The sequence below is a fragment of the Gymnoscopelus microlampas genome (genome assembly GCF_963454915.1).
Source record: "Gymnoscopelus microlampas genome assembly, chromosome: 23".
Taxonomy (NCBI): domain Eukaryota; kingdom Metazoa; phylum Chordata; class Actinopteri; order Myctophiformes; family Myctophidae; genus Gymnoscopelus; species Gymnoscopelus microlampas.
Window position 1 is genome coordinate 13,824,680 of NC_139960.1, and position 26,058 is coordinate 13,850,737.

Consider the following 26,058-nt stretch of genomic DNA (forward strand, 5'->3'; position numbering starts at 1 on the left):
TATTTTATGAACTACAACTCCCAATATGATGCTAGCCACATCCTATTCCTTGCATTCGATAATAGGAAACTCTTTATTTCTCACCTCCTACTAGGAAAGGTCAGTTAATACCTAACGTCAACAGGCGTCTGGTGCGTGTTGACGTGAAGTGATGTGAGGTGACAGGAAACAGGAAAACTTCAGTAAAATGATTGTCTAGTGTCAAGAGAGTTCTCTTTGTCCTCCTAATTAAAAATAAACACATGTGCACACAGCCACGCATGCACAGTCGCCCACGCACGCACGCATGCACGCACACACGCACAGACAGACAGACAGACAAAATAGCACTAAAATTGGTTCTTTGGCTTGCAATCATATAGTGAAACACCTTTGGTTCTATACAGGTAAGGGCCATTATTAAGGATGCTGTATGGTGCTATATAGAACCATTAGAGGTACCTAAATTGAGCCAAATAACCAGGAGTGAATCTCTAATGACGACCATGCAGACTAACCTTGGTAATTTTGTTCTCATGTTTTTGTTACTTATAGGCTTGTTTTTGCCACAGGCTGTGAAGGAAAAGTGTTGTTTGCACGACCGCCTGATGATTGGCCCGATTGACAGCACGCAACCTCGTCTGCTGGTAACCTCGTCCGCTGGAACACGGCTGCAGCCAACAGAAATTGATAGGTCACCACGTTCGGCGCAACACTCGGGTGCCTTTCACGCGTAAATTCCTCTAAAAAGCTCCGGTCGGATCAAGAACCTGACACAAACAGGCCGTTCAGAGTATTTCTATCGGGAAAATCACTTCATAGTCATTGGAGGAAGAGTCTCTCGAAGAGTTCGTTCAGCCTTCTTTCCTCTTCCTCAGCTGTACAATGGCGTCATGTAAACACTACTCCACCCTTAGAGCACTCCATGGAGGAACACACGGATATTTATTATGTCGGACTGAAGTGGGGTCCAAGGACTCTCAGGGTTCCTGAAGTGGGTTCCAAATGGACTGGTCAATTACAGGTCTGTAACTTGAGAGTGTAAAATTGAACCAAAATGGACCTTTACAGATCTGTAACTCCACGAGAGTGTACAAATTAAACCAAATGGGCCCTTACGGGTCTGTAACTCCACGAGAGTGTACAAATTAAACCAAATGGGCCCTTACGGATCTGTAACTCCACGAGAGTGTACAAATTGAACCAAAATGGACCCTTACGGGTCTGTAATTCCACGAGAGTGTACAAATTGAACCAAAATGGACCCTTACGGGTCTGTAACTCCACGAGAGTGTACAAATTGAACCAAAATGGACCCTTACGGGTCTGTAACTCCACGAGAGTCTACAAATTGAACCAAAATGGACACTTACAGGTCTGTAACTCCATGAGTGTACTAATTGAACCAAAATGGACCCTTACAGGTCTGTAACTCTCAGAGTTATGGGGGTGTCCTTGAAACTAAAAGGTGTGCGAACCACTACTCTAAGGAGCCATACAGGGCCTCAACAGGTTCTTTGTATGACAGTGGTGCACCTCAACCATCCCACAGAACTGCGGAAGAACCACAGCTGTGTGTGCATAATAAGAAAGTAATCAGAAAATATTATAAAGCCTTCATCGTGTAACGTTCAAATGGTCTTGAATGTGAGGAACAGGGAGCAGCCATTCTATCTGCTTCTGTTCTAGATTCCAGACCCTCCTTGTCGCCCCTCAATAGATTTGGTCCATATGCCCTATATCCCCTCCCCCCTCTCTCTCTCTCTCTCTCTCTCTCTCTCTCTCTCTCGCGCGTGCACTCTCGCTCTATCTCTCTCTCGCTCTATCTCTCTCAAACACACACACACACGCACACACAGACCAAGCCACACCTTAACGTATGCAGTAGTAGGACATCCATCATCCATCTGAATCACCTTACTTGAACTGCTCGGACTGGAATGCAAAGCTCTCCATTGCCACTAGAAACACATCTTTTTTATTAAAGATCTTATATTGTTGTTGCTGCTACTGGGACCACAATTCAAGATGGGGAAAATAAACGGCTGCCTCAAATGCCTTTTTATCTTCTTCAACGTGTTGTTTCTGGTGAGTATTCAGTTTATCATTATCATTATTTTATCATTATTGTTAATACAATGCAGTTATCATCCCTACAGTATAGTGCATGTTGAGAAAAAAAAAAGCATGGATATGATTATTAACTTGTTTATTTGATTCTTGTTAGTTAATTAGATCTTTATAAACTTGTCAAAATCGGAAAAGTCCTACTAACTTTTTTAGTTAACTTCAAACGTGTAAAAAGAATGTACCTGCACAATAAAATCCTCAGTGTTCATTTGTCTGAGAGGGTACAGACGAGTTAAATGATCACTGAGGCTTTTAGAGTGTGGTTTTGGGTTTCAGTGTGCGTGAGTACAAACCAGCTTGTTGACATACTAAAACTTTGGCTCTCAAAGTGGGGTCGGGGACCCCCCAGGGGTCCTTGGGGAGGTCCCAGGGGGTCCCCAGCAAAATATATATTTGCATCGCAATTATTTTTAATCACTTTATCCCTATTTCATATGTTGGCTGTTCAAAAATAGCAGATCTACAAGCTCCTTTGTGCTGCGCTGAGAGCTTGTAGATCTTTTTTTACATACATCTTCTCTTATGGGGTCCCTGGCACAAAACATTTTCAGATAGGGGGTCCGCAGGGCCAAATTCATAACAATTTGGGGGTCCTTAAAAATGTACTCTGAGACTGAACTGAGATCAGTTGGCTTTTCAAGGTCAGTTATTTCATTGGCTCTCAAAGTGAGGTCCGTGGACCCCCAGGGCTCCTTGAAGGGGTCCCCAGTGAAATTAGTTAATATAGCATCAAAGTCAGTTTAACCACTTTAGCCATATAAACATCGGCTATTTGAAAATATAAGCTCACAAAGCGAGTGTTGTGAGCTTATAGATCTGCTATTTTCAAAAAATGAGAAATATTTTTGAAACATTTTAAAAAGACAAATCTTGTATGGGGGTCCCTGGCACAAAATATTTTCAGATGGTCATTGGCCAAATACATTAATTCGAGGGTCCTTGACATGGAAAAAGTTTGAGAACCGCTGGTTTTAATTAAAGCAATCTCTTGAAGTTATGCAGATTTTTTTTAAACGATCGTCGTCAATCATGATTAAATCCATTTAAAAGCCTAAAAACAACAATCTATAGACGTGGATGGTGCATTTAAAGTTTATTTTATATTTTGATGAGAAAAGAGATAATGAACAAAGATTTTTGGGGGTTGTTACCGGGAAAAACTTGGAAAGCAGAAACGAGAGACGGCAAACCCATAAATCACATCTTCAGGTTTGTTTTAACCACCATAAAGGTCACATTCCCGCCAACATACCAACCACTGCCTGAGGGCAGAGATAATAGGGTGTGCGTGCGTGCGTGCGTGCGTGCGTGCGTGTGTGCATGTGTGCGCGTGCATGCACGCACACGCACGCACACGCACGCACGCACGCACGCACGCGTCCGTGCGTGCGTGTGCGTGCGTGCGTGCATGCACGCGTGGGGGGTTGTGTGCCCGCGTGCATGTCTTCCTTATTCCTTTATGCATGTGAGTCTGCATAGTATAAATAAACATGTGTTATGTAATTGTTGTTATTGAGGAATACCTGGAAATGACAGAGTGATTTTGAGTAATTATTTGGCGATGGTAATCTTCTCGATGGTAAAAACAAACATAATCGACCTCATTAAAGTCGAAATAAGTATGTTAGCGAACTTTCAGCGAAAATAGCAGATTTTACAAGCTCACATCGCGTCACAGTGAGCTTGAAGATCTGAAGATAGTTTGTGTACAGTGGGGAAAAAGGAGGGAGGCCTAGAGCAGACCCCTGGGGGACTCCGGGCAATGAAGTATAGGTTTTAAAGCAATGATTCTCAATGTCGGGTCCAGGGACCAGCAGGGGACCAAATGGACCCTTTACAGATCTTTAACTGTGAGAGTGTACAAATGGAACCAAATGGACCCTTACGGGTCTTTAACTGTGAGAGTGTACAATTGGAACCAAATGGACCCTTATGGATCTGTAACTGTGAGAGTGTACAATTGGAACCAAATGGACCCGTAAGGGGCCGTTTGGTTCATGTGTACACTTTCACAGTTAAATAAACACAGTTCGATTTTACAGTGTAGATTGGAGTCCCAGAAAAAAAAAAGAACGCGATTTCACAAATGAAAAAGGTTGAGAATCGGTGGTTTAAATGGTTATTGTTTTGAGAAAGCACTGACGGTGCCAAAAAGTTTCAGCATCACAGACAGTCCATACCACACTGTAAACAAAACCATCTCTACCAGCTCATTGTTTACTCTTCCACGGCCGGTCAAACAGCGACACCCACTGCTTGCTTCCTCAACTGCCTGTGGCAGCAAACAATTCCAGTGGAAAAACTCATCATCTTACCATTAAGGCAAGCAAGTCAAGGCAGGGCAAGTGTATTAGAATAAGTGCGTTTCAACAACGAGGCATTTCAAAGTGCTTTGCACAAAACATCAAAGGAGACTGGTCCTCACTAATGTTATACAATAGCCTGCACTATGCAGAAGAACAGGGGTATTACTGCTATACCCCTGATGGCCCCAGGACTCTGAAGCCTGGCTTCACTGCTTCCTGTGATCCAATGCCCTTCAGGTCTACCACTACTTTGTGTCAAAAGAGTGCATTGTGCTCAAATTGCTTTCTGAAATGCCCCTCCAATTTGCAAAAGCTGCCACTGGGTGTTTGCAGCTAAATACAACGCAGCTTTATTCATGTATTTGTTTATTTGGAGTGAGTGATTTTGAAACAATTCCGCGTTTGTTTTTGTTTGTTTTGTTTTTTCCGGTATCATAAGACACCAGAAAATAGTGGCACTCCAAGAGATACTGTATACAGCTCAAATCCAACTGTTTGTGAGCTGTTAGATGAGCCGTCTTTGCCACAATGCTTGTCCTTTTTTTAGCCAAACGTGTTGTGAGCTTGTAGATCGTCTCGTTTCTCTATTAAATAGGGCTTAAACTTAAAGGGATAGTTCACCCCCAAAATGTTTTTTTTTCTATCGATTAGTCACCCCATGGAGACTTTCATGGATATTATTTTTTGTTTTTGTTGCATTCCTAAGCCAATAATTTGATGACCGGCAGCGGTTCTGGTAGGAGACACAAAGAGCCTCCTTTGTGTCTCCTCGCAACCGCTGCCTACCCGTCCGCTGGTCATCAAATTATTGGCTTAGGAATGAGACAACAAAAAAAATATCCATGAATTCAAGTCTCCATGGGTGTCTAATCGATAGAAAAAAAGTAACTTCTTGGGTGAACTATCCCTTTAAGTAACATAATTCCGAATGTATTTGTATAAGTTTGGGTTCCCGGGAAGACACCAAATGTGTCTTTTGGGTCTCGAGCTAAAAAAAAAATGTTTTAAACAAGCTTACAGCTTTTATGAGTTATCCAGTTTAGTAGACCTTGTATTGTGAATTGTACTTCCATGTACATTTTCTCATGTCTTACTAAATAAAGTTCATCAATCAATGGTAAGCCCTGGTCTGACTCTGATAACCATCAGACATACTGTAGGTGCCCGTGCAACGCCACACCTGACGTCATGTCATGAGGGTGGTCACCGAGAAGCCAAGTTCTCTCGACATCAAAACCAAAGGCCCCGAAGAGCCGAATTCTTTTGTGTCACCTAATTCTCTGAAAAGCCAAGTCTTTTGCACACCTACAAAGGCCACAGGTGTGTAGGACAAGACCAAACGAAGGCCTGACGTAATGAAAGGAAAAAAAACTCCCGCCCACTGTCGTCACATGCAAGAAAAAATATGTAATGGGAATATAACAACTTTTCAGTCTATTAGTACATCATCAGGTCATCTTAAAGAACCTAATTCTCAAATTTGAAACTTGACATTAAGTCTGTCATGCTGTTGCAACCACAGCTGCAGTTTTAATAGCTTTGATTTTGTTAAATAATTGCTCCTCCTTTCTATCCTCCTGGTTTATCTGACAGTAAAGCAATGCTTTTCATACTTCTTGTCATGCTGAGGACCCCCAAATTATTACGTTTTTGGCCACAGACCCCCATCTGCCAAGGGAGCCCTGTACAAGATTTGTGTTGATAAACTGTTTTGAAAACGTTCAGAAATCGTTCACATTTTTTCAAGATTATTTTGTAGATTGTCTATTTGATGATAGCCGATCTACAAAATAATCTTGAAAAACAATTGCATACATCGGCTATTTTCAAATAGCCGATGTATATAGGTTTAAAGTGGCTAAACCTTTTTTTAAACATTTTGCTGGGGACACTCTGGGACCTTTTCTAGGAACCCTGGGGGTCCCCGGACCTCACTTTGAGTACCGCTGGTCTAAAGGGATTTGTGTGTGTGTGTGTGTGTGTGTGTGTGCACGTGCGTGCGGTGAATGATGATGTAATCCGACTCTTGCTTTCTGATTGGATAGCTCATTGGAATCCTGATCGTCGTGGCCGCTGTGAAGGTCCAGGCGTTTGCTGATGTGGTAAGGTCACGCCCATTTCAGACCACGCCCACTACACACACCACACTCACTATGATGAACACACATCACACAGTACAAAAGTATCAGCATAAAGATACACTTAAAGTACCACATAAAAGTGCAAAAGTTTTTCAAATGTTTTCTTTTAGATATATGTGTTTTTAGATATATGTACTTTACTTGAGTATTTCCAATGTCCAATACTTTTACTTCTATTCTACTTTTACCTTTAGTTACTAGTTACTTTGTAGATTTTGATTTTTACAAAACATACAGTAACCACTTCAGCCCTATACATTTCGGCCATTTGAAAATAGACGATCTACAAGCTCTCAAAACGTCGCGATGCATCGCATTGAGAGCTTGTAGATCGGCTATTTTCAAATGATTAGTATAGATTTGAAAGCTTTAAATGGGACATTTTGCATAATGAGCACTTTTACTTTTGGTACTTCAAGTACATTTTTGATGCCAATACTTTTATACTCTTTACTCTTTACTACACTTACGTGTGTGTGTGTGTGTGTGTGTGTGTGTGTGTGTGTGTGTGTGTGTGTGTGTGTGTGTGTGTGTGTGTGTGTGTGTGTGTGTGTGTGTGTGTGTGTGTGTGTGTGTGTGTGTGTGTGTGTGTGTGTGTGTGTGTGTGTGTGTGTGTGCAGCTGGCTCTTATAGGCCTTCCCTCCGGATGGACAGCCTGGTTGTGGGTGTTTGCCATCGGAATGCTTCTCGTCTCCGTGTTTGGAATCGTCGCTGGATGTCTAGAGAGAGAGATAGTCCTTAAAGTGGTGAGTATAAAAGAAACCCAGTGGGCACCCTGGTTTTCATAAGTTTTTCTGAAAAACTGTTTTCAGAATGGGACTCGGGTTTTAACCCGTTAAAACCAGGAACGCGTCCGTGTCATTTTAGATTTTTACGTTGGCTATTCAAAAATAGCAGATATACAAGCTCGCAACGCTTGTACATCTGCTGTTTGTTTTTTTTACATTTTTGAAAAATGTTGAAAGTGTGAGAACTACTGATTTAGAAGGCAATTGTAGGCCTCAGGTCTTAATGGTTTAATTACGGCTAATGGATGTCTTTGTGTCTACAGTTTGCAGGCATCATGGTACTTGGTATCTTAATCATGCTGATTATTGGAATCATCATCGCTGCCAAAAGAAACCAGGTAATTTATCTGTCTGTCTGTCTGTCTGTCTGTCTGTCTGTCTGTCTGTCTGTCTGTCTGTCTGTCTGTCTGTCAAACATTGTGAAAAAAGCAAATCTACAAGCTCATAACATGTCACAAGGCGTTGTGAGCTTGTAGATCTGCGATCCTCATCATTTTTTTAAATGTGTGAAAGCATTAGGCGTATGTATGAAATATTGTCAAATACTAAAAGTAAGGATAGTTTCTGTATGATTTGTATTTAATTTCATAAACACACTGTAGTTATGGCTTTGTGTAAAGCCTTCTTTATGGGGCCAGGCTTCCAGCATGGACCCATATTGTTATTGGCATTATTCCATTTCTTCTTCTTCTTCTGCCGTTTTTGCCAGTTCTGGCTGAACCGTGCAGTCGCTTTTTATGAAACTCGGCCATATGATAGATGGTCATGAAAAACGATCAAAAAATAAATCTCACAATCTTTCGTCAAAAGGTGGCGCTATAGCACTCAGTTGAAAATGACAACTTTGAACAGGTACAACTCATGCCCTGTTTCACCTACAGCCATGAAACTTCGATGCACACATGCGTCTCCTCATGCTGAACAACTTTCACACTCTGACTTTTGACCTCTGACCTTTAGATCTCCCACCATTTTGAATTATATGAAAAACAGTTAAAACCTATCTCCTCCTGGGATTTTTGAGTAATCTGCACGAAACTTTTTACACATGAACTTTGGACCTATACCAAAAAACGTTTGCAAAATATCTTCCATAAGTGAAAAAATTAAGCTTTAATGAGCCAATGAATATTGCAGTTTTATGACAATTATTCATCTGCCCCTAACACATACATGCAGACTTACCATTCTTTGAAACTTTGCAGAAATGTAAAGGGCCATTCCAAATATCACTGAAACCAATCTTACTCCAATTGGTCAAACGGGGGCGCTATAGCAATTTTTTGAAAATTGAAACTTTAAACAGGCAAAAGTCATGCCTCGTTTGGCCGACAGCCATTAGACCTGCTTACACATGTGCCTTGACTAATGAGGAACACATCTATCACGTTGACCAGTAAGCACCGCCCTTAGATTGTCCGCAATCTTGAGCAGTTTGAAAAACACTTAAACCCAGGATTTTTCAGCTATTTGCGTGAAACTGTATGATCTGTGTGATCTCCTTTTTCACAGGTTCTTGTCTGTTGGTGGCTTCTCGCTTAAATGTGTGCCCCACAACCTGAAGGTCACCAGTTCAAGCCTCACTTGGTGCAGACTTCATCTAAGTTGCATTTCACACAACATGACTATCAATGAATACATCTGCAATTGTTAAAGATAACATGAAATACTTAATTGAGTGTTTTTTACATACAACTGATCTACAATCTCACAACTTTTCAGATAGCAATGAGAGTATGTTTTTTCAATGTATAACATACTTCATTGTGAAAATAGCCGATGTACAATCTGACAACTTTTAATGGTTTGTGAGCTTGTAGATCGGCTACTTTCACTAGTTTTGCTTCTGAGGAGATGTACAATTTCTTCATTGGTAAATGGTTTGTGAACGAGTGATCTTAGTGTTAGTGAAACAGGGGCTTGGGTCATGACAGAAGGCAAGCGTTTGTCATCCTCAACAGACAACATCAGCCTGGACAAAGCTATAGCACTATAGGTAGTGTTGCAGCTATACCTAAGAGTGCCTCACGACCGCAAGGTTGCTGGTTCAAGCCTCACTTGATGCACACTCATTTAAGTTGAATTGCAAAAAACATGACTCAATCTATTCCGTTTCCATGGCTCTCTCTCTCTCTCTTCAATCTATTCCGTTTCCATGTCTTTCTCTTCAATCTATTCCGTTTCCATGTCTCTGTCTCTTCAATCTATTCCGCTCTCTCTCTCTCTCTCTCTCTCTCTCTCTCTCTCTCTCTCTCTCTCTCTCTCTCTCTCTCTCTCTCTCTCTCTCTCTCTCTCTCTCTCTCTCTCTCTCTCTCTCTCTCTCTCTCTCTCTCTCTCTCTCTCTCTCTCTCTCTCTCTCTCTCTCTCTCTGAGGGTTGGCCATAGCTGAGTGGTTAGTGAGCCCGCCTAGGGAGCCAGAGGCTCTGGTTGCCCCAGGTACGATTCCAGGCCAGGTCAGCAAATGTGTCGATGAAATTTGTCATCGACACAAGCAAGACTCTTAACCCCTAATTGCTCACAGGCCCTCATTGGAAACAAGACCGCAAGGACTTTCATGAACTGACCTGTTAAAGGAATTATCATTTCTCTTTCTCTCTCCTGGCCCCATATTATCGCTGCTTGCAGCTATATTTTTATTTTGTATTTCAGTTGACTAAAATGTTTTTCCAATTCTAGTTTTAGTTATTTTATTAGCTTTTTTTTTTTTTTTACTATAATAACCCTGGTTATAAATCCCTCTGCTCTCTATCCATGTGTCTGTCTCTGTCTGTCTGTCTGTCTGTCTGTCTGTCTGTCTGTCTCTCTCTCTCACTGTCTGTGTCTCTAACCGTCTGTCTCTCTCTTGGTTGACAGATGAAGAGTTACTTCGAAGGTTACTCTGAGGACCTGGGTGCTAACTACATGTCGGACCCGGCCTTCAAGGATAAGGTCGAGGGCTGGCAGAGAGAAGTAAGTGTAAATGACTCACAAATACTTCAATTAATTATCTCACGTTGAACCAGCGCACATTCCAATTTAGCTCTTTACAATTTAACCACTTGAACCCCGGCATCCGTATTCCTGGGGGGGAACATTCGCCGAAAATAGCCGATCTACAAGCTCTTCGACCTTGCAGATCGGCTATTTTCGGTGCAGAGGTTTATAGTAGAAGGATAAAAGAGCAGATCAAGATTCATTGATATTCATGACAGTGTATCTATGTCATCACGCAGCACGTTTTCCTTCAAACGAAGTCATTAAGATTTTTTTGCCACGGATTGTTAGGTATGCCCAAATGATGAACACGGATATTCTCTAAAATTGTGAAAAACTTATTTTTCATTTCACTAGACCTTTAAGTCTGTTTGTCTGTCTATCTGTAGCAGGGGAACTGCTGTGGAGCCGGCAGCTATGTGGACTGGGGAACTACTATCCCACAATCCTGTGCCTGTACCAGCGGCAGTGAGTGTATCGACAAACCAGAGGTAGGTTGATTACATACGCCAACCGTTACCAGTGGTGTAAAGTAACTAAGTACATGTACTCAAGTACTGTACTTACTGTAAGTACAATTTTGAGGTGTTTTTTACTTTACTGGAGTATTTCCAATTTTCAGTACCTTTACTTCTACTCCACTACATCTCAGAGGAAAATGTTGTACTTTTACTCCACTACAATTATTTGAAAACTTTGGTAACTGTGGTTACTTTGTATTTGATTATTATTACAAAACATACATTAATCACTTCAGCTCTATATACATTTCGGACGGTATATACGAACAGAACCGTCCAATGAGAGTCGGAGGTGGGGGTGGGAATCCCTTGTGATTGGTTTAGGGAAATTCTAAACCAATTCAAATTATTTAGGCAAATTCTAATCCCCTCCCAATCACCTACGAGCCAATGTCAGACTGAAGCTCCACGCAGCTTCAGTCTGATAATCAGGCTAAACCAGTGGTGTATAAGTAACTAAGTAAAATGTACTCAAGTGCTGTACTTAAAGGGATATTTCTCTTTCAAAATAGATTTGGGTCATTTTATCGTCTACTCAGGCTTTTGGGAGCATTTGAGATAGCATTTTAGATATTTGATATTCATTTAGATATTTGATATTCATTTTTATCAGACACGCCCTTCCAATACAAACCTATTGTAACTTCAAACTCCATTTTGACCATGTCAGATTCATCGGAAACACCCGTTCTTTGTTCTGGTGACTGATATTGTCCTTGTAATACGTGAGGAGACCGTGTTTTTTCAATAATTGTAATTTATTTTGTATATATTTTTTGGAAAATCTGAAAAAACACGGCCCCCTCATGTATTACTAGGGCAGGATGATTTACGTTGCCCTGGAGAGTTCACTCTCCTACTTTTTATTTTGTTTAGTATTACATATTTATATATATACATTTGCTTTCTTTCAGGGCGCCACAGGTCCTTCAAAAGTCTACAAAAAGGTAATGTGAAACCTATCCATCCATCCATCCATCCACCATCCATTCATTCATCTATATATCTTGTCTATCTATGTATCCATCCATCCAATGATTCCCAACCTGTGTACTGGGGACCACTGGTGGACCATGAGGGTATTATAAGTGGGCCCCCTAGTAATTGACAAATCACAAAGGTTTTAATGATAAAATAACATTATTATAATTTTTTTTAATCTTTAAAACCTTGAAAAATAAGTTGTCATTGTGATACCGATAAATAAGAACTTAACCCATTAAGACCGGGGTCTGTGTCATTTTAAGATTTCTTTGGCTATTCAAAAATCTATGAGCTTGTAGATCTGCTATTTTTGAAAATTCTTGAAAATGTGTGTAAATATATTTTATATATATAATATTTTATATTTGAAAAAATAACAGATCAAAAAAATATTATTGTGAAAGTCTTTGCAAATCTTTGTATATTATATATATTTGCAAAAATGTTCTCGTTTTTTTTTTTTTTGCAGATCTACAAGCTCATAGTGCGGCACTCGGTGCCGTGCTACAAGCTTGTATATCTGCTATTTTTGAATAGCCAAAGAAATCAAAAAATGACACGGATGCGTTCCCGGTCTATCATTAAAATTATCATGCTCTGAAAATGCAGCGGAATGCTTTTTTTTCTCCGCCGGTCATCAAATTATTGGCTTAGGAATGCGACAGAAATAAAAAAAATATCCATGAATTCAAGTCTCCATGGGGTGACTAATCGATAGGAAAGAAAAGTTGTTTTGGGGTGAACTATTCCTTTAAATCAGGTCCCTATCAAGATTCTATTAAAAAACTAAACTGAACACAGTACTGAACCATACTGTACCATATTACTCTAAGTAACACATCTGAGTACATCTTCCACCACTGACTGTGTGTTTCTCTCCAGGGGTGCGGTATCAAGGCCTGGGAACTCTTTGACTGGCTCTTTAAAATCCCCATGGGTGTGTTCTTCACCCTGGCTTCCACGACGGTAAGACTCGTTGTCCTCTTCATCTCTGTTACCGCTATCACAGTGGTGGAAAGTAACTAAGTAAATTCACTTAAGTACTGTCCTTAAGTACAGTTTTTTTGGTACAGTATATGTACTTTACTTGAGTATTTCCAATTTCCAATACTTTTACTTCTACTCCACTAGATCTCGGATCCAAATATTGTACTACTCCACTACAATTATTTGAAAACTTTAGTTACTAGTTACTTTGTAGATTTTAATTATTATTAGAAAACATACATTAACCACTTCAGCCGTATATATATGTTTTTCGGCCATTTGAAAATAGCAGATCTACAAGCTCACAATGCGTCGCGATGCGACGCATTGTGAGCTTGTATATCTGCTATTTTCAAAAGAGTTTTATACATTTGAAAACTTGAAATGGGACATTCTGCACAATGGGTACTTTTACTTTTGGTACAAAGTACATTTTGATGCCAATACTTTTGTACTTTTATTCAAGTACATTTTGAATTCCAGACTTTTACTCTTACTTTTTTTAACTCTGCGTTATCATTAGCCTTGATGTTACATTAATACTTATTAGCGTTACGGTGAACGTGGGCCTTTTTGTTTTTTCCTTTTTCCTCCAGCTCCTTGGCCTCCTCGTCTCTCTCCTCATGATCCGAATGGTCCGGCGCCACGACAGCGCAACCGGGGGACAGAACATCGCCATGAAGGGCTCTGGGTACTGAGGACCCCCAACCTGAACCCCCCCCCCCCTAGCCCCCACCCCCACCCTCACCAGATGACCCCCCTGACCCCTAGCCCCTAAACCCCCAACAGGCCAGTCTATGTACCACTCTGGGGGGTTGGGTTGCGTTTGCGTTCGTGTTTTTTTTGTACTGGAACAAAATAACACAACCACTTGATGCAAACACTACTTTCATTTCAACAACAGCTGTGAAATGTAGTAACCTATCAAACTCTGTCGCTTTGGGATCACTGCTCTAGAGCAGGGCTGCTGAAACCGGAGGCCTTGTGTGACACGTCCGGCCCACGAAGGGCGACAATGACCATTTAAATTGGACTATTCTTGAGCGCCGCAGTGGCATGCAGAGATGGATGGCCCAGAACTGGCGTCACGATCTGAGCACTTGGTGGATATAACCGGGGTGCAATTTGTAAATAAAGTAGGGATGCCGCAACAAACGCCCCCTAATCTAGAGACAGAATTTGATAGGTTACCAATTTTGGATAAATGCAGGGTATGTTCATATGCACTCCAATATTCTGGTCGAAGGCAGTCATCCAATAACAGCAATTCTTATCTTGTCGCAATCTGAACTAGACTTGGACTCAAGCAAGTCTGTAAGGACTTGTACACAGACGAACAGACATAACTTGAACAGACATTAACTCAAAGTAAAAAAATGACTATGTAAACAGACAAATTACATTCGGAAAGAAACAAACAATGAATGAATGACTTAAGATACGATCTGTACCTGTCTCTGTCAAAACCTGGCGAGCCTGCACACGCAATTGTGTCAGTGTAAATGTATCAGAAAAAGGTTGATTCTGGGATAATGCTGCACTCGTACTGGCCAAAAATAAAAAATATATTTCAAATATGTATAATCACAGTTTTTTTCTCCATTTTGCAATTTCTCAGCGACATGAATCTTAACTCTTCAATATGGATGGTCTGTGTATAATCCTTGTCTTAATTTCTCTACAAATGCATCCTCATCAAACCATATTAACTGAGAAACGTCAACAGACAGAATATTGTGTGCATGTAAGTGACACCCTGTTCAACACGATCACTTCCCAGTAACAGCTTGATTTAAACGTCATCGTACCACTTGCTGCCCGCTCGCCGAAAATAGTCGATCGGTACAAGTATAGATCGGCTATTTTCTGCATAGCAGCTCATTCTGTTGCTGTGGAAGATTCACTGCCAAACCCTTAACCTCTATAAGCTCAGATACCTACCCTAAAACCCTACTGATTGTCAGTAGGGTTTTAGGGTAGGTTACCCCTACTACCCAGTTACTGCATGGGGGGAGGGGTGTTTTAAAATACTCCCCAAAAAAAGCATTTAATGCTACTACAGTATAGTAACAACAAGTATACATTACTGTATCTATACTAACTGTCTATCTATACCAGTGGTTCTCAAAGTGGGGTCCAGGGACCCTCAGGGGCCCTCAGATGGACCCACAGGGCTGTAACTCTGAGAGAACCACTGATCTATCCAATATATTTCAGATGTGCCTTTTTTCCGTTTTGTTCTGCTGTACAGTGAAAAATTATGCAATTAACCTGTAGGACCACTGGTCCAAAAGCAAGCTTTTTATCAACTAGTGTTAAACACAAAGATGGAGAGACAGGTAGAGAGAGAGAAAGGAGGGCATTTAACAGAGGATTGTAATACGTTTTTCTGACCTGAACATTCATGAAATCTTTTTTTTATACAACTTTATCATGGTGTCTTTTTCTGCTTTGCTAGATGGTAGCGCATACTGTATGAAGGGTTCTAAAAGACTATACTATCGTTAGGCAAACTTCGCTTCGTCATATCCAAATTATAGAGGGGCGAAACGTATCTATATCAACTTGTGATATCGATCATTTGTATGAACAGGGCCTGACGTTTTCAATTGGCGAGTATTTCATTTTGGAAGTCTAAGATGGACGAGTGAGAAAGAGAATAAAAGGGCGTGGCAGATTTATACGTAGATTAGCGTTGGTGGCGTTGCAAACCAAAAAAATGCAGAAAATAGCCTACTAAGTATATATCAAGCCAAGAGAGAGAGAGAAGAACCAACATGGCTGACATTGTGCATGTGTTTTTTTTTTGCTGTTGATGATTTTTGACGCGTAAAATTTGTGTTTGTAAGCACTCATGTACTGAAAGTTATTTTTGTATTTTGTTTGCAAATAGATGTTTCTGTTCATTGTTAGCAAAGTGAGCATATGCATGGAAAAACTGAATTCATTTAGGAGGTTATTGTTTTATACCGGGACCCCTAGTATTGCTGGTTTTATATCCTACCACAGCCCCTTGCACTGCTGGTTTTCTGTCCTACAGTACCAGAACGACTATAGTACCGCTGGATTTGTAACCTACACCAGAACCGGTTACATGGCGCCTTTCCGACATGTCGCCTTTCCGACGTTAACGAACCCTATACCTAACCCTCACCCTAACCCTAACCGCACGCGGAAGCCACTAGTCGGAGTGGCGAGATGTCGGGATGGAAGACGGTTACCACCAGAACCATTAGTATGGCTCATTTTATATCCTGCCACAACCTTCTTTCTATACTGGTTCTGCTTGCTATACTAGCCAGAACCACTAGTGCTGCTGGTTTTATGTCCTACCAGGACCCTGGTGACAAGCAGTAGGCCTACTAGAGCTCCTGGTATGAACACAAAGAAAGATGTCAAAGTTGTGTTTTATGTTTATCGTGTTTCTATCGATTTCCGTGTGTATTTTCATGTTGAAGTTACAGTGAAGTGCCTGCCATGTTTAATAAACGACTATATAAACGACAAGATGTCCTCTCTGTCATTTGGTGTACTGGGAAATACTGTGTGTGTGTGTGTGTGTGTGTGTGTGTGTGTGTGTGTGTGTGTGTGTGTGTGTGTGTGTGTGTGTGTGTGTGTGTGTGTGTGTGTGTGTGTGTGTGTGTGTGTGTGTGTGTGTGTGTGTGTGTGTGTGTGTGTGTGTGTGTGTGTGCGTGCATGTGTCTCTCCACTCCAGAGATTACAAGTCTATTCCTAAATCTATTAACAACCCACAACAGCTGGGAATCCTGCTATTCTGTGTGTGTGTGTGTAAAGGGGATTTAAGAGTGAGACTTCTCTGCTGTTTCATTATGATTAGAGAGTGCTGAGTGATGAAACACGGGCGTGTGTGTGTGTGTGTGTGTCCGTGCGTATGCACGCGAACTTGCACACGTAACACAAAAGATGCTTTATTCAATTACTCTGATGGTTAAAACATTTTCAGGCCGGGATACCAATTTTATCCAGTCAGGAGAGAGAACCCATTTATATTAAATCCTGAAAATGTATTTTTGAGCAGTGCAACCGCTCCTATAAGAGGGTTTAGGACCTATCCGTGGCAAAAGTTTTTCTTTCCGTCGTGAAAATGTGTCTTTCGCTGTGACGCCATGCTGTGGAAAACACGCCCATAGGCTAAGCTCTGCAGGACGTGCTGTGATTGGCTAGCGAGACACATGATGAAATTAATGATAATGTAAAAAATGTAAGCACGTCACTTCGCAGGATGTGCTGTGATTGGCTACCGAGATGCATGATGAAATGAATAACTCATAAATTTCACTGCTCACTTCACACTGGGTGTGATTTTTCTGTTTATTAAAGAGCTGGATAGACAAAAAAAATCACACCCAGTGTGAAGTGGGCGGTGTGTGGTCATCACAACATGACTCACTTTAAAAAAAGGATAAATGACTTTTTTTAAAGTCCATACTGCTATTCATACTCAGACTGGTTGATAGGCGTCAGAGCTCTGGTAGAGCAACCACACGTGCATCAACTCATGGTGATTGTATTGTACCTAAAAGCAAAAACACCTTCGGGCAGTCTGCCTTCTCAGTAAAGGGGGTAAACCTCTGGAACTCTTTGCCTACGGTTCTAAAACTAGAGTCGGATGGTAATGTGTTTAACAGAGAACTCAAGTTATGGCTGAAATCAAATCAAATGTGCTCACAACGTATAGTTGCTGACTGGTTATCTGAATGATTATGTCTTCTTTTGTTTGGTTGATGTATTGGGTCTAAATATTGATTTTGATGATGTTAATTATTAGTGCATGTATGTATGTGTGCATGTGTATGTATGTATATATGTATATACATGTACAGATAGATATATATATTATTCTTTTTTGTACTTGATTGGGTTTTAGATTGGTATTACTGTATTTTAGAAAAGCTTCCTGTGGACAGGTGTTGAAAATTAGCACTCGTGCTATATACACTGTAAACAATGCATCTGGTTCTGTCCAATGTAATTGTGATGTCCATATCAAATAAATAAAACATAACATAACATAACATAACATAGGGCTGCACATGTGTCATGTGTTTCGCTAGCCAATCACAGTCCTGAATTTGCAAAGTCAGCCAATCACATTACAGTTAGTGGTGATGACACTAGCTGTAATGTGATTGGCTGATATGAAAAAAGTATCGATTTGCATTAACAATGGAAGGGTTAGGGGGTACACAATTTTTTTGGTCGGTGTCCAAAACTCACTTATAGGGGGCGGCTACACCGCCCCAAAAATCACACCCTGTGTGAAGTGAGTGGTGCCTTTGATGAGCCCCGTATTGATGTTGTCATCAATGTTTGTTTATTGGACAGACATACATACATACATACATACATACATACATACATACATACATACATACATACATACATACATACATACATACATACGGACACACGGACAAAGCCAGATATAGGAGTGGTTGGCACCACCCTGTTATTGAACAAACACTATAGCAGTGATCGCTATCAGAATTAGAACACACATTTTAACAAAAGGAATGCCACCCATTTAAATACCTGGTACAATGGAATTTACAACTAAAGGTGGTGGAACACCATATTTGGGCAAGTCTATGATGTCATTCAGTTATGCCATATGATGTACAGTATGACTCAGTATTTGGACCACCAGTTAAATAGCTTCTAGAATAGAAAGCAAGCAGTAATCTCATTTAGAACACTCACATCACAAAGTCTGTTATTGTTCTCTAATGTTGTTTCAGAGGGATAAACGCTGTCTTAATTGGTCAATGCCATGGATAGGATGGAGGAGGCAGGCAATATTAGCGGGGCAGAGAGGAGAGGAGAGGAGAGGAGAGGAGAGGAGAGGGTACTGTCAAGATCCAGAGGTGGAAAAAGTTCTCAAATGTTTTAAGTAAAAGTATCAATGCTGCAATATAGAAATACTCTGTTACAAGTAGAAATCCCGTATTCAAAATGTACTTGAGTAAAAGTACAAAAGTATTGGCATCAACATATACTCAAAGTTCCAAAAGTAAAAGTACTCATTATGCAGAATGGCCCATTTCAAGTTTTTTTTCAAATGTATACAAATCTTTTGAAAATAGCAGATCTACAAGCTCACAATGCGTCGCGACGCATTGTGAGCTTGTAGATAGGCTATTTTCAAATGGCCAAAATGTATATAGGGCTGAAGTGGTTAATGTATGTCTTGTAATAATAATCCAAATCTACAAAGTAACTAGTAACTAAAGTTTTCAAATAATTGTAGCGGAGTAAAAGTACAATATTTGGATCCGAGAAGTAGCGGAGTAGAAGTAAAAGTACTGAAAATTGGAAGGCTACTCCGGTAAAGTAAAAAAATACCTCAAAATCGTACATAAGTAAAGTACTTGAGTAAATGTACTCTACACCACTGCTGTCAGGATCTGTCTCTCACGAGTCACACCCACATTCCTTTCTAGTTCACCTCACCTCCCCTCAGTACATATACTCTATCCTGTGTTGATAGTGATCACCTGTGTCCTGTTAGCACCTGTGTGTATGAAAGCCCTGCTGTTCTCTGTAGAGTGTGTTGCCAGGTTGTCTGTTTATGTAGCCTAGTTATGTCAGCATGTTGATGCTCTGGGACATTTCCTATAGGCCTAGTGGTTCTCAAACCATTTTCACGCCAAAGGATCCCCAACGTAATGTGTGTAGTGTATTTTACCTCCATCTGAGAAGAGTGTGTGCCAAGGACCCAGTGGTGTAAAGTAACTAAGTACATTTACTCAAGTACTGTACTTAGCAATTTCCAGGTATTTTTTACTTTACTGGAGTATTTCCAATTTTCAGTATTTTTTTAAATTTTTGGACCACAATAGGCTCAATGCACAGCAGCCATATTATCACTTCCTTCACAGTACCAATGATACTAATGAAGGCTCTGTTGCATTTAGTGTAGCACAGTGGTTTCCACGACCCCCATAACTCTGAGAGTGTACAAATGGAACCAAATGGACCCTTACGGGTCCATTTGGTTCCATTTGTACACTCTCAGAGTTACACACCTGTAAGGGGCCATTTGGAAGCCCATGAGGGTCCCTGGACCCCAACTGTAGACCCACTGGTGTAACAGAGTGTTTCCAGTGGGCCAACATGCACAATATCAGCACCCTGACTCTGTTTGACCAGAATGGAACAGAGCCTTCATTAGTATCATTGGTAACACCTGTGAATGTCTTCATAATATGGCGAGACGATTCTAAGACGACCCAATGTTATTCTCCATAGAGAAATGACTTCCGCGACCCAGGGGATGAACGAGTGACGTCAGGACTTCTGTACTCTATAGGCCTATTATTAACACATTTAGGGGACCCCTGGAACCCTGTCAAGGACCCCTGTCCTAGGTGAGATGTACAGTGAGGGGTGGAGGGGTTGTTCTTTTCATTGCCTACAGGTGAAATCTTCCATGGGGTTGGGTTGGGAGGTCTGTGCATGCATGTCTGATTTGTTTCATTTCCTAGGTGAGATTGTCAACAATAGAGAGGGGCATGCTTGTTATTCGTTTCATTTCCTAGCCTATAGGCGAGATCCTCAAGAGTGTGTGTGTGTGTGTGTGTGTGTGTGTGTGTGTGTGTGTGTGTGTGTGTGTGTGTGTGTGTGTGTGTGTGTGTGTGTGTGTGTGTGTGTGTGTGTGTGTGTGCGTGCGCGCGCGCGTGCGTGTGTGTGTGTGTGTGTGTGTGTGTGTGTGTGTGTGTGTGTGTGTCTGTGTGCGTGTGCGTGTGTGCGTGTGCGTGCAGTGGTGTAAAGTAACTACGTACATTTACTCAAGTACTGTACAATTCTGAGGTACTTTTACTTTACTGGAGTATTTCCAATTTTCTGTACTTTTACTCCACTACAAATATTTGAACATTTTAGTTACTACTTTGCAGATATAAATGATTATATTATAAAACATACATTAACCACTGTAGCCCTATTTTATACATAGGCTATTTGAAAATCGCCGATCTACAAGCTCACAGCGTGTCGCATCGTACTTTTACTTTTGGTACCTTAAGTACATTTTGATACCAATACTGTGTGTGTGCGCGTGTGCGTGCGTATGTGTGTTATTCTTAATCATCTAGGTTGTTCAACCGCATGGAGTCCTTAGTTAGAGAAAGAGCCACATACTGTATGTGACCATTGCCCAATCTGGAAATTAAACACTTACCAATAGCTTACTTCACAAATGTGTTCATAAAGTTGTTTACCAACACCTCTCCATTAGTTCCAACCCAACTCCTCCAGGAAACTTTGTGGGAGGCAATCAAAGTTGGGCTGCCCCGGGGGGCCTGGGCGAAAAACTGGAAAAACACAAATTGGCCAATATGTGTCATTCAGTAGTAAACCAGTCATTTACCGTAGCTATATTCATCAGTCAGTCAGTCAGCTGCGAGGCGTTGTGAGCTTGTAGATCGGCTATTTTTGGAGAGAGGTATAGGTGTAGAGGGGAGAAAAGAGCAGACCAAGTAAACAAAAAAAGTTCAATTTGAAACACAATTTTATACAATATATAGAGGGGGTCCCTGCTTCATCTCCCTCTCAGCTAGGGGGTCCTTGACCTGAAAACGTTGAAGACCCCTGTCCTAGGGCGTTGTGGGCATCACTTCCTGTCGACCTGATCAGGTATCAGGTATCAAATCGACAGGAAGTGATGGCCACAACGCCCTAGGAAACTTGTGGATAATATAGAGTAAACGATTGCATACTCTTATTATAATACCAACTAGTAATAACTAAAAGCTTTAAAGGATATCAATTGCCATCAATGTCTGCTTGCAAAGCAAAACTTAGTGTGCCATTTCCCAGTAAACAGAAACTGGGCCAATACAATCTCTCTCTCTCTCTCTCTCTCTCTCTCTCTCTCTCTCTCTCTCTCTCTCTCTCTCTCTCTCTCTCTTTTGCAACTCTGTGCTTTACCCGCTCTACAGTACCTGCTACTTTATATGGTACTGAGCTAGAGTGTAGCTGTAGCCTACTGTTCACACACACACACACACACACACACACACACACACACACACACACACACACACACACACACACACACACACACACACACACACACACACACACACACACACACACACACACACACACACACACACACACACACACACACACACACACGTGAGTATACACAGGCATTGCCGGTCCTGGTCTCACAGACAAACTGTCCTGACTTCACTCATCATTATACAACAAGGTTGGTTTCATAGTTCATGTTTTTAATTCAGTTGTTGTGTTATCTAAGTTTGGTGTCTTAATTAATTTACTCATTGTTTAGTTCTAACAAATTATCTTCTTTTTTCCAGCTTGACTTAGTTCTGTTACTGTAATCATTTTAATAGCATTGTCTGTTTAATCATTTCTAACAAGTCAACAATAATCTCATTTAATGCTAAATAAATGAATGTCATGCTATGCTAGTTCAGTATACTGTTATACAGCCTTTTATTAATAGCATATTTTAATTTGACTTTATTAAGGAATTATATTTGTGACAATGGACAAGCCCTACAGCACTCTGAAATCAGCCCTCATTCTGTTCTGTCTGCTACTAGGAGTAAGTAACATAACAACATTGCTATTATTATATTAATAATTATTATTACATTTATTAGTAGTGGTATACTGTAAAATCCTGAGGTTAATTGTGTACAAAAGTAACCAAATGGACCCATAAGGATTTGTTTTGTATTATGTACAGTATATGAGTGTGGTGTGTTTAATTGTATGCATAATGTAATATTTCAAATATTTTCATGGTTGTAGGCTGCTGGCTGCGGGTTGCTGGTACTTGGACTGCTGGCTAACAACTTCCTCAACTCTCATAATGTAAGTGTCTGTCTGTCTGTCTGTCTGTCTGTCTGTCTGTCTGTCTGTCTGTCTGTCTGTCTGTTTGTCAGCCCGTCTGTCTGTTTGTCAGCCCGTCAGCCCGTCTGTCCGTCCATCCTATCTATCTATCTATCTATCTATCTATCTATCTATCTATCTATCTATCTATCTATCTATCTATCTATCTATCTATCTATCTATCTATTTATCTGTCTTTTAGCAGTAGTAATAGAAGTAGTACTTAGTAGTAGTAGAATTGAAACAATTGTTCAAATCCATTTATTTTCAGCAGCTCCAGGCAATTCTAGCCACCATTTCCTGTGTGTGTGTGTGTGTGTGTGTGTGTGTGTGTGTGTGTGTGTGTGTGTGTGTGTGTGTGTGTGTGTGTGTGTGTGTGTGTGTGTGTGTGTGTGTGTGTGTGTGTGTGTGTGTGTGTGTGTGTGTGTGTGTGTGTGAGGTTACATAATAGTTACAGAATGCTGTATTCCGGTAAGGGGTCTGTTTACATTCCAGTTGGGCTGAGATCCAGAAATCGTTTATACAGCTTCAGAAAGCTCTCACATGCACGTAGGCACGCACGCACGCGCGCGCACACACACACACACACACACACACACACACACACACACACACACACACACACACACACACACACACACACACACACACACACACACACACACACACACACACACAGCAGTACCAAATACAGCATCCATTTAATCCTTGTGTTGTGTCGTATTGTTTTGTTCTCTCAAATAGAATTTTGTTGTCACAATTATTTTTATAGATCAAGGAAAATAAAATGCTGGACAGATGTTTCAGGGCTACCTTTTTACTCTGCATAACAAGGGCAACTCAACTCTTACTGGAACCAGTCAAATAGGCAAAGTTATATAAGTATAGGACTAGGTTTCTTAACCACTTTAACCCTGCTATCTCTGGTATGGACGTGCAGTGTGTGTGTGTGTGTGTGTGTGTGTGTGTGTGTGTGTGTGTGTGTGTGTGTGTGTGTGTGTGTGTGTGTGTGTGTGTGTGTGTGTGTGTGTGTGTGTGTGTGTGTGTGTGTGTGTGTGTGTGTGTGTGTGTGTGTGTGTGTGTGTGTGTGTGTGTGTGTGTGTGTGTGATCTCAATATGATTTATAATATGGAAGTAGAGTAGCTGTAGCATATCAGCTGTGCCAACGCTTTTGTGTCACACTGAATAGATACTATTGTGGCACCATTCATAAAGTCAGCTAATCAAAAATACTGTTAGAATACCAACTTCCCTTTCGTTAGTGTTCTATCTCTGTTCTGCTCTGGTGGCAGAACTGATCAAATGGAAGTTGAGTTACTGTTTCACAGACCAAGTAGATATATAGATGCCAATGCCAACTATTTGAACTGACAAAGGTCTTTACTGTTTGACTTGCAGTTAGACAGCTGAATTCACGATCAAGGTTTTCTTTATTGTTACATCTTGTATGTGGGTGCGTGAGAGTCAAATTAATTTGTAATGGTTCAATGTAGCAGCAATAACAGGTTAATGTTTCCGGCATTTCTTTAGTTTTTCCCTTGTCTGATCGTTAAGACATGCAGAGCAAGCGAGAACTTGAGTGAAGCTCTAAAGTTAGTTAAATAAGATAGTTCAGTTCAGGCAGTCAGTCATTCATTCATTCATTCATTCATTCATTCATTCATTCAGCCAGCCAGCCAGCCAGCCAGCCAGCCATGCATTCATTCATTCATTCACAAATCAAGAACCACACCTTTGAGAAAGGTTAAGGATGTTTATTGAATGAATAAGAATGGGCGAGGGAAAAGGGGCGTATAGGTTCCCGGGAGGAGTTGCTGACACAGGAGTCTTGGCGAGGAGGTCGTTTGCATTGTCGCCATGGCTTCGTGGACGTGATTGCGACCCCCGAAAAGATAACATTAGAGCAACGTCTAGACTAGGGGATTATGGTATAAAAAACCCATGGTGTCAACATTTTGGGGCTACTTTGCAACAAGTAGGCGTCCTGCCAGAAGCCCCCCCCCAAAAAATGCCAATTAACTGGTCTAGAACTGGGGATGAGACAAAGAATATTTCAGGTGGTAATACAGATCAGGCATAGAGGGTGAGGTCTAGGCTGATTCTGCAGGGGCAGGAGCAGACAACTGGTGGGGGTGGAGCAGGCACTCTCAGGGCAGCCATTGTGGTGTCGACGCCATGTGACGATGCTGGGATATAGGGGGGAGTGGAGCACTGCAGGGTGGAAAAAGTACTCAAATGTTTTACTTAAGTAAAAGTATCAATACTGCAATGTAGAAATACTCTGGGGGTCCTTCAAAATAAAAAGTTAGAGAACCACTGTACCAGTGGACTGTGTCATACATAGTGTCATAGTAAATAAGTGACATGCATATTCTGAGGAAAGCCTGGAGACTGAGACATTCAGTAATTGAGTCTTATGATCAAAATAATGTAAAAAAAAATCAAAAAATCAAAAATTTGCCACAGACAAGGCCAAGTCTACAGCCACGGACTCATTTGTCCGTGTACGGACACATTGATGACCCCTGAGTAGACCCCGAATGAAGGATGATAAGTGGGGAATGATAAGTGATGTACAATGAGAATGGATGTTGGAATTCGGATGATGGGGTGAGGGGATGTTATAAGCAGTGTTGCCAGATTCTGTGAGAGAAACAAGCAACCAGGTCTAGGAAAACCAGCCCAAAAGAAGCGACTTATGGGCCACGTGAGCACTTTAACATATACCTCAGCTATTTGAAAATAGCAGATCTACAAGCTCACAACGCGTCGCGATGCGACGCGTTGTGAGCTTGTAGATCTGCTATTTGAAAATAAAATATTGCGGGGAAATTATAATAAGCAGGAAAGAACAGAGGGGGGAGATCCATCATTAGTTGTGTGGCGGTTGACAGGATGTGCACAAAGCATTTTACCATGTTGTTCTATACAGTGAAACATTATGAATGATGATATTTCTCTCTATGATTAGGTGCAGTCTGTGTCGGTAGGCATGGTGTGGCTCTACATCCTGTCAGGAAGCTGTATCCTTCTGTCCTGTTTGGGAGTGGTTGGAGCCTACAAGGAGAACAAGCTCCTTCTACGCCTGGTACAATATTACATAATGTGTGTGTGTGTGTGTGTGTGTGTGTGTGTGTGTGTGTGTGTGTGTGTGTGTGTGTGTGTGTGTGTGTGTGTGTGTGTGTGTGCGTGTGCGTGCATGCGTGTGTGCGTGAACTTGTGATGACTATACTTGTGAGGGCCGAATGACCCCACAAGTATAGTAGAATTTGAGAAATAAACATTGTGAGGAGATTTTCCTGGTACTCACAATATAAATGGCTGTTTTATAGTTAAAAAAAGATTTGTATACTTTGTAGACACA

General features: G+C 41.0%; 2 protein-coding genes across 2 annotated transcripts in view; both read left to right on the forward strand.

Annotated features, from left to right (window-relative positions):
• Positions 1-1,799: 1,799 nt before the first annotated feature.
• LOC311039492 (tetraspanin-8-like) lies at positions 1,800-16,316 on the forward strand. The gene is made up of 9 exons (XM_084049403.1): positions 1,800-2,067; positions 6,461-6,517; positions 7,177-7,302; positions 7,608-7,682; positions 10,198-10,293; positions 10,707-10,808; positions 11,753-11,785; positions 12,705-12,788; positions 13,406-16,316. The coding sequence occupies exons 1-9, from the start codon at positions 2,008-2,010 to the stop codon at positions 13,505-13,507; spliced, it is 735 nt and encodes a 244-aa protein (XP_083905529.1). The 5' UTR covers positions 1,800-2,007; the 3' UTR covers positions 13,508-16,316.
• Positions 16,317-21,801: 5,485 nt separating this feature from the next.
• The window catches only part of LOC311039791 (tetraspanin-8-like), a 9,348-nt gene continuing 5,091 nt past the window's right edge, over positions 21,802-26,058 (forward strand). The window contains exons 1-4 of the mRNA XM_084049775.1: positions 21,802-22,044; positions 22,328-22,404; positions 22,614-22,676; positions 25,666-25,782. Of these exons, the coding sequence (XP_083905901.1) occupies positions 22,345-22,404; positions 22,614-22,676; positions 25,666-25,782 (240 nt within the window). The 5' untranslated portion in view covers positions 21,802-22,044; positions 22,328-22,344. The remainder of the gene's footprint in view (positions 22,045-22,327; positions 22,405-22,613; positions 22,677-25,665; positions 25,783-26,058) is intronic.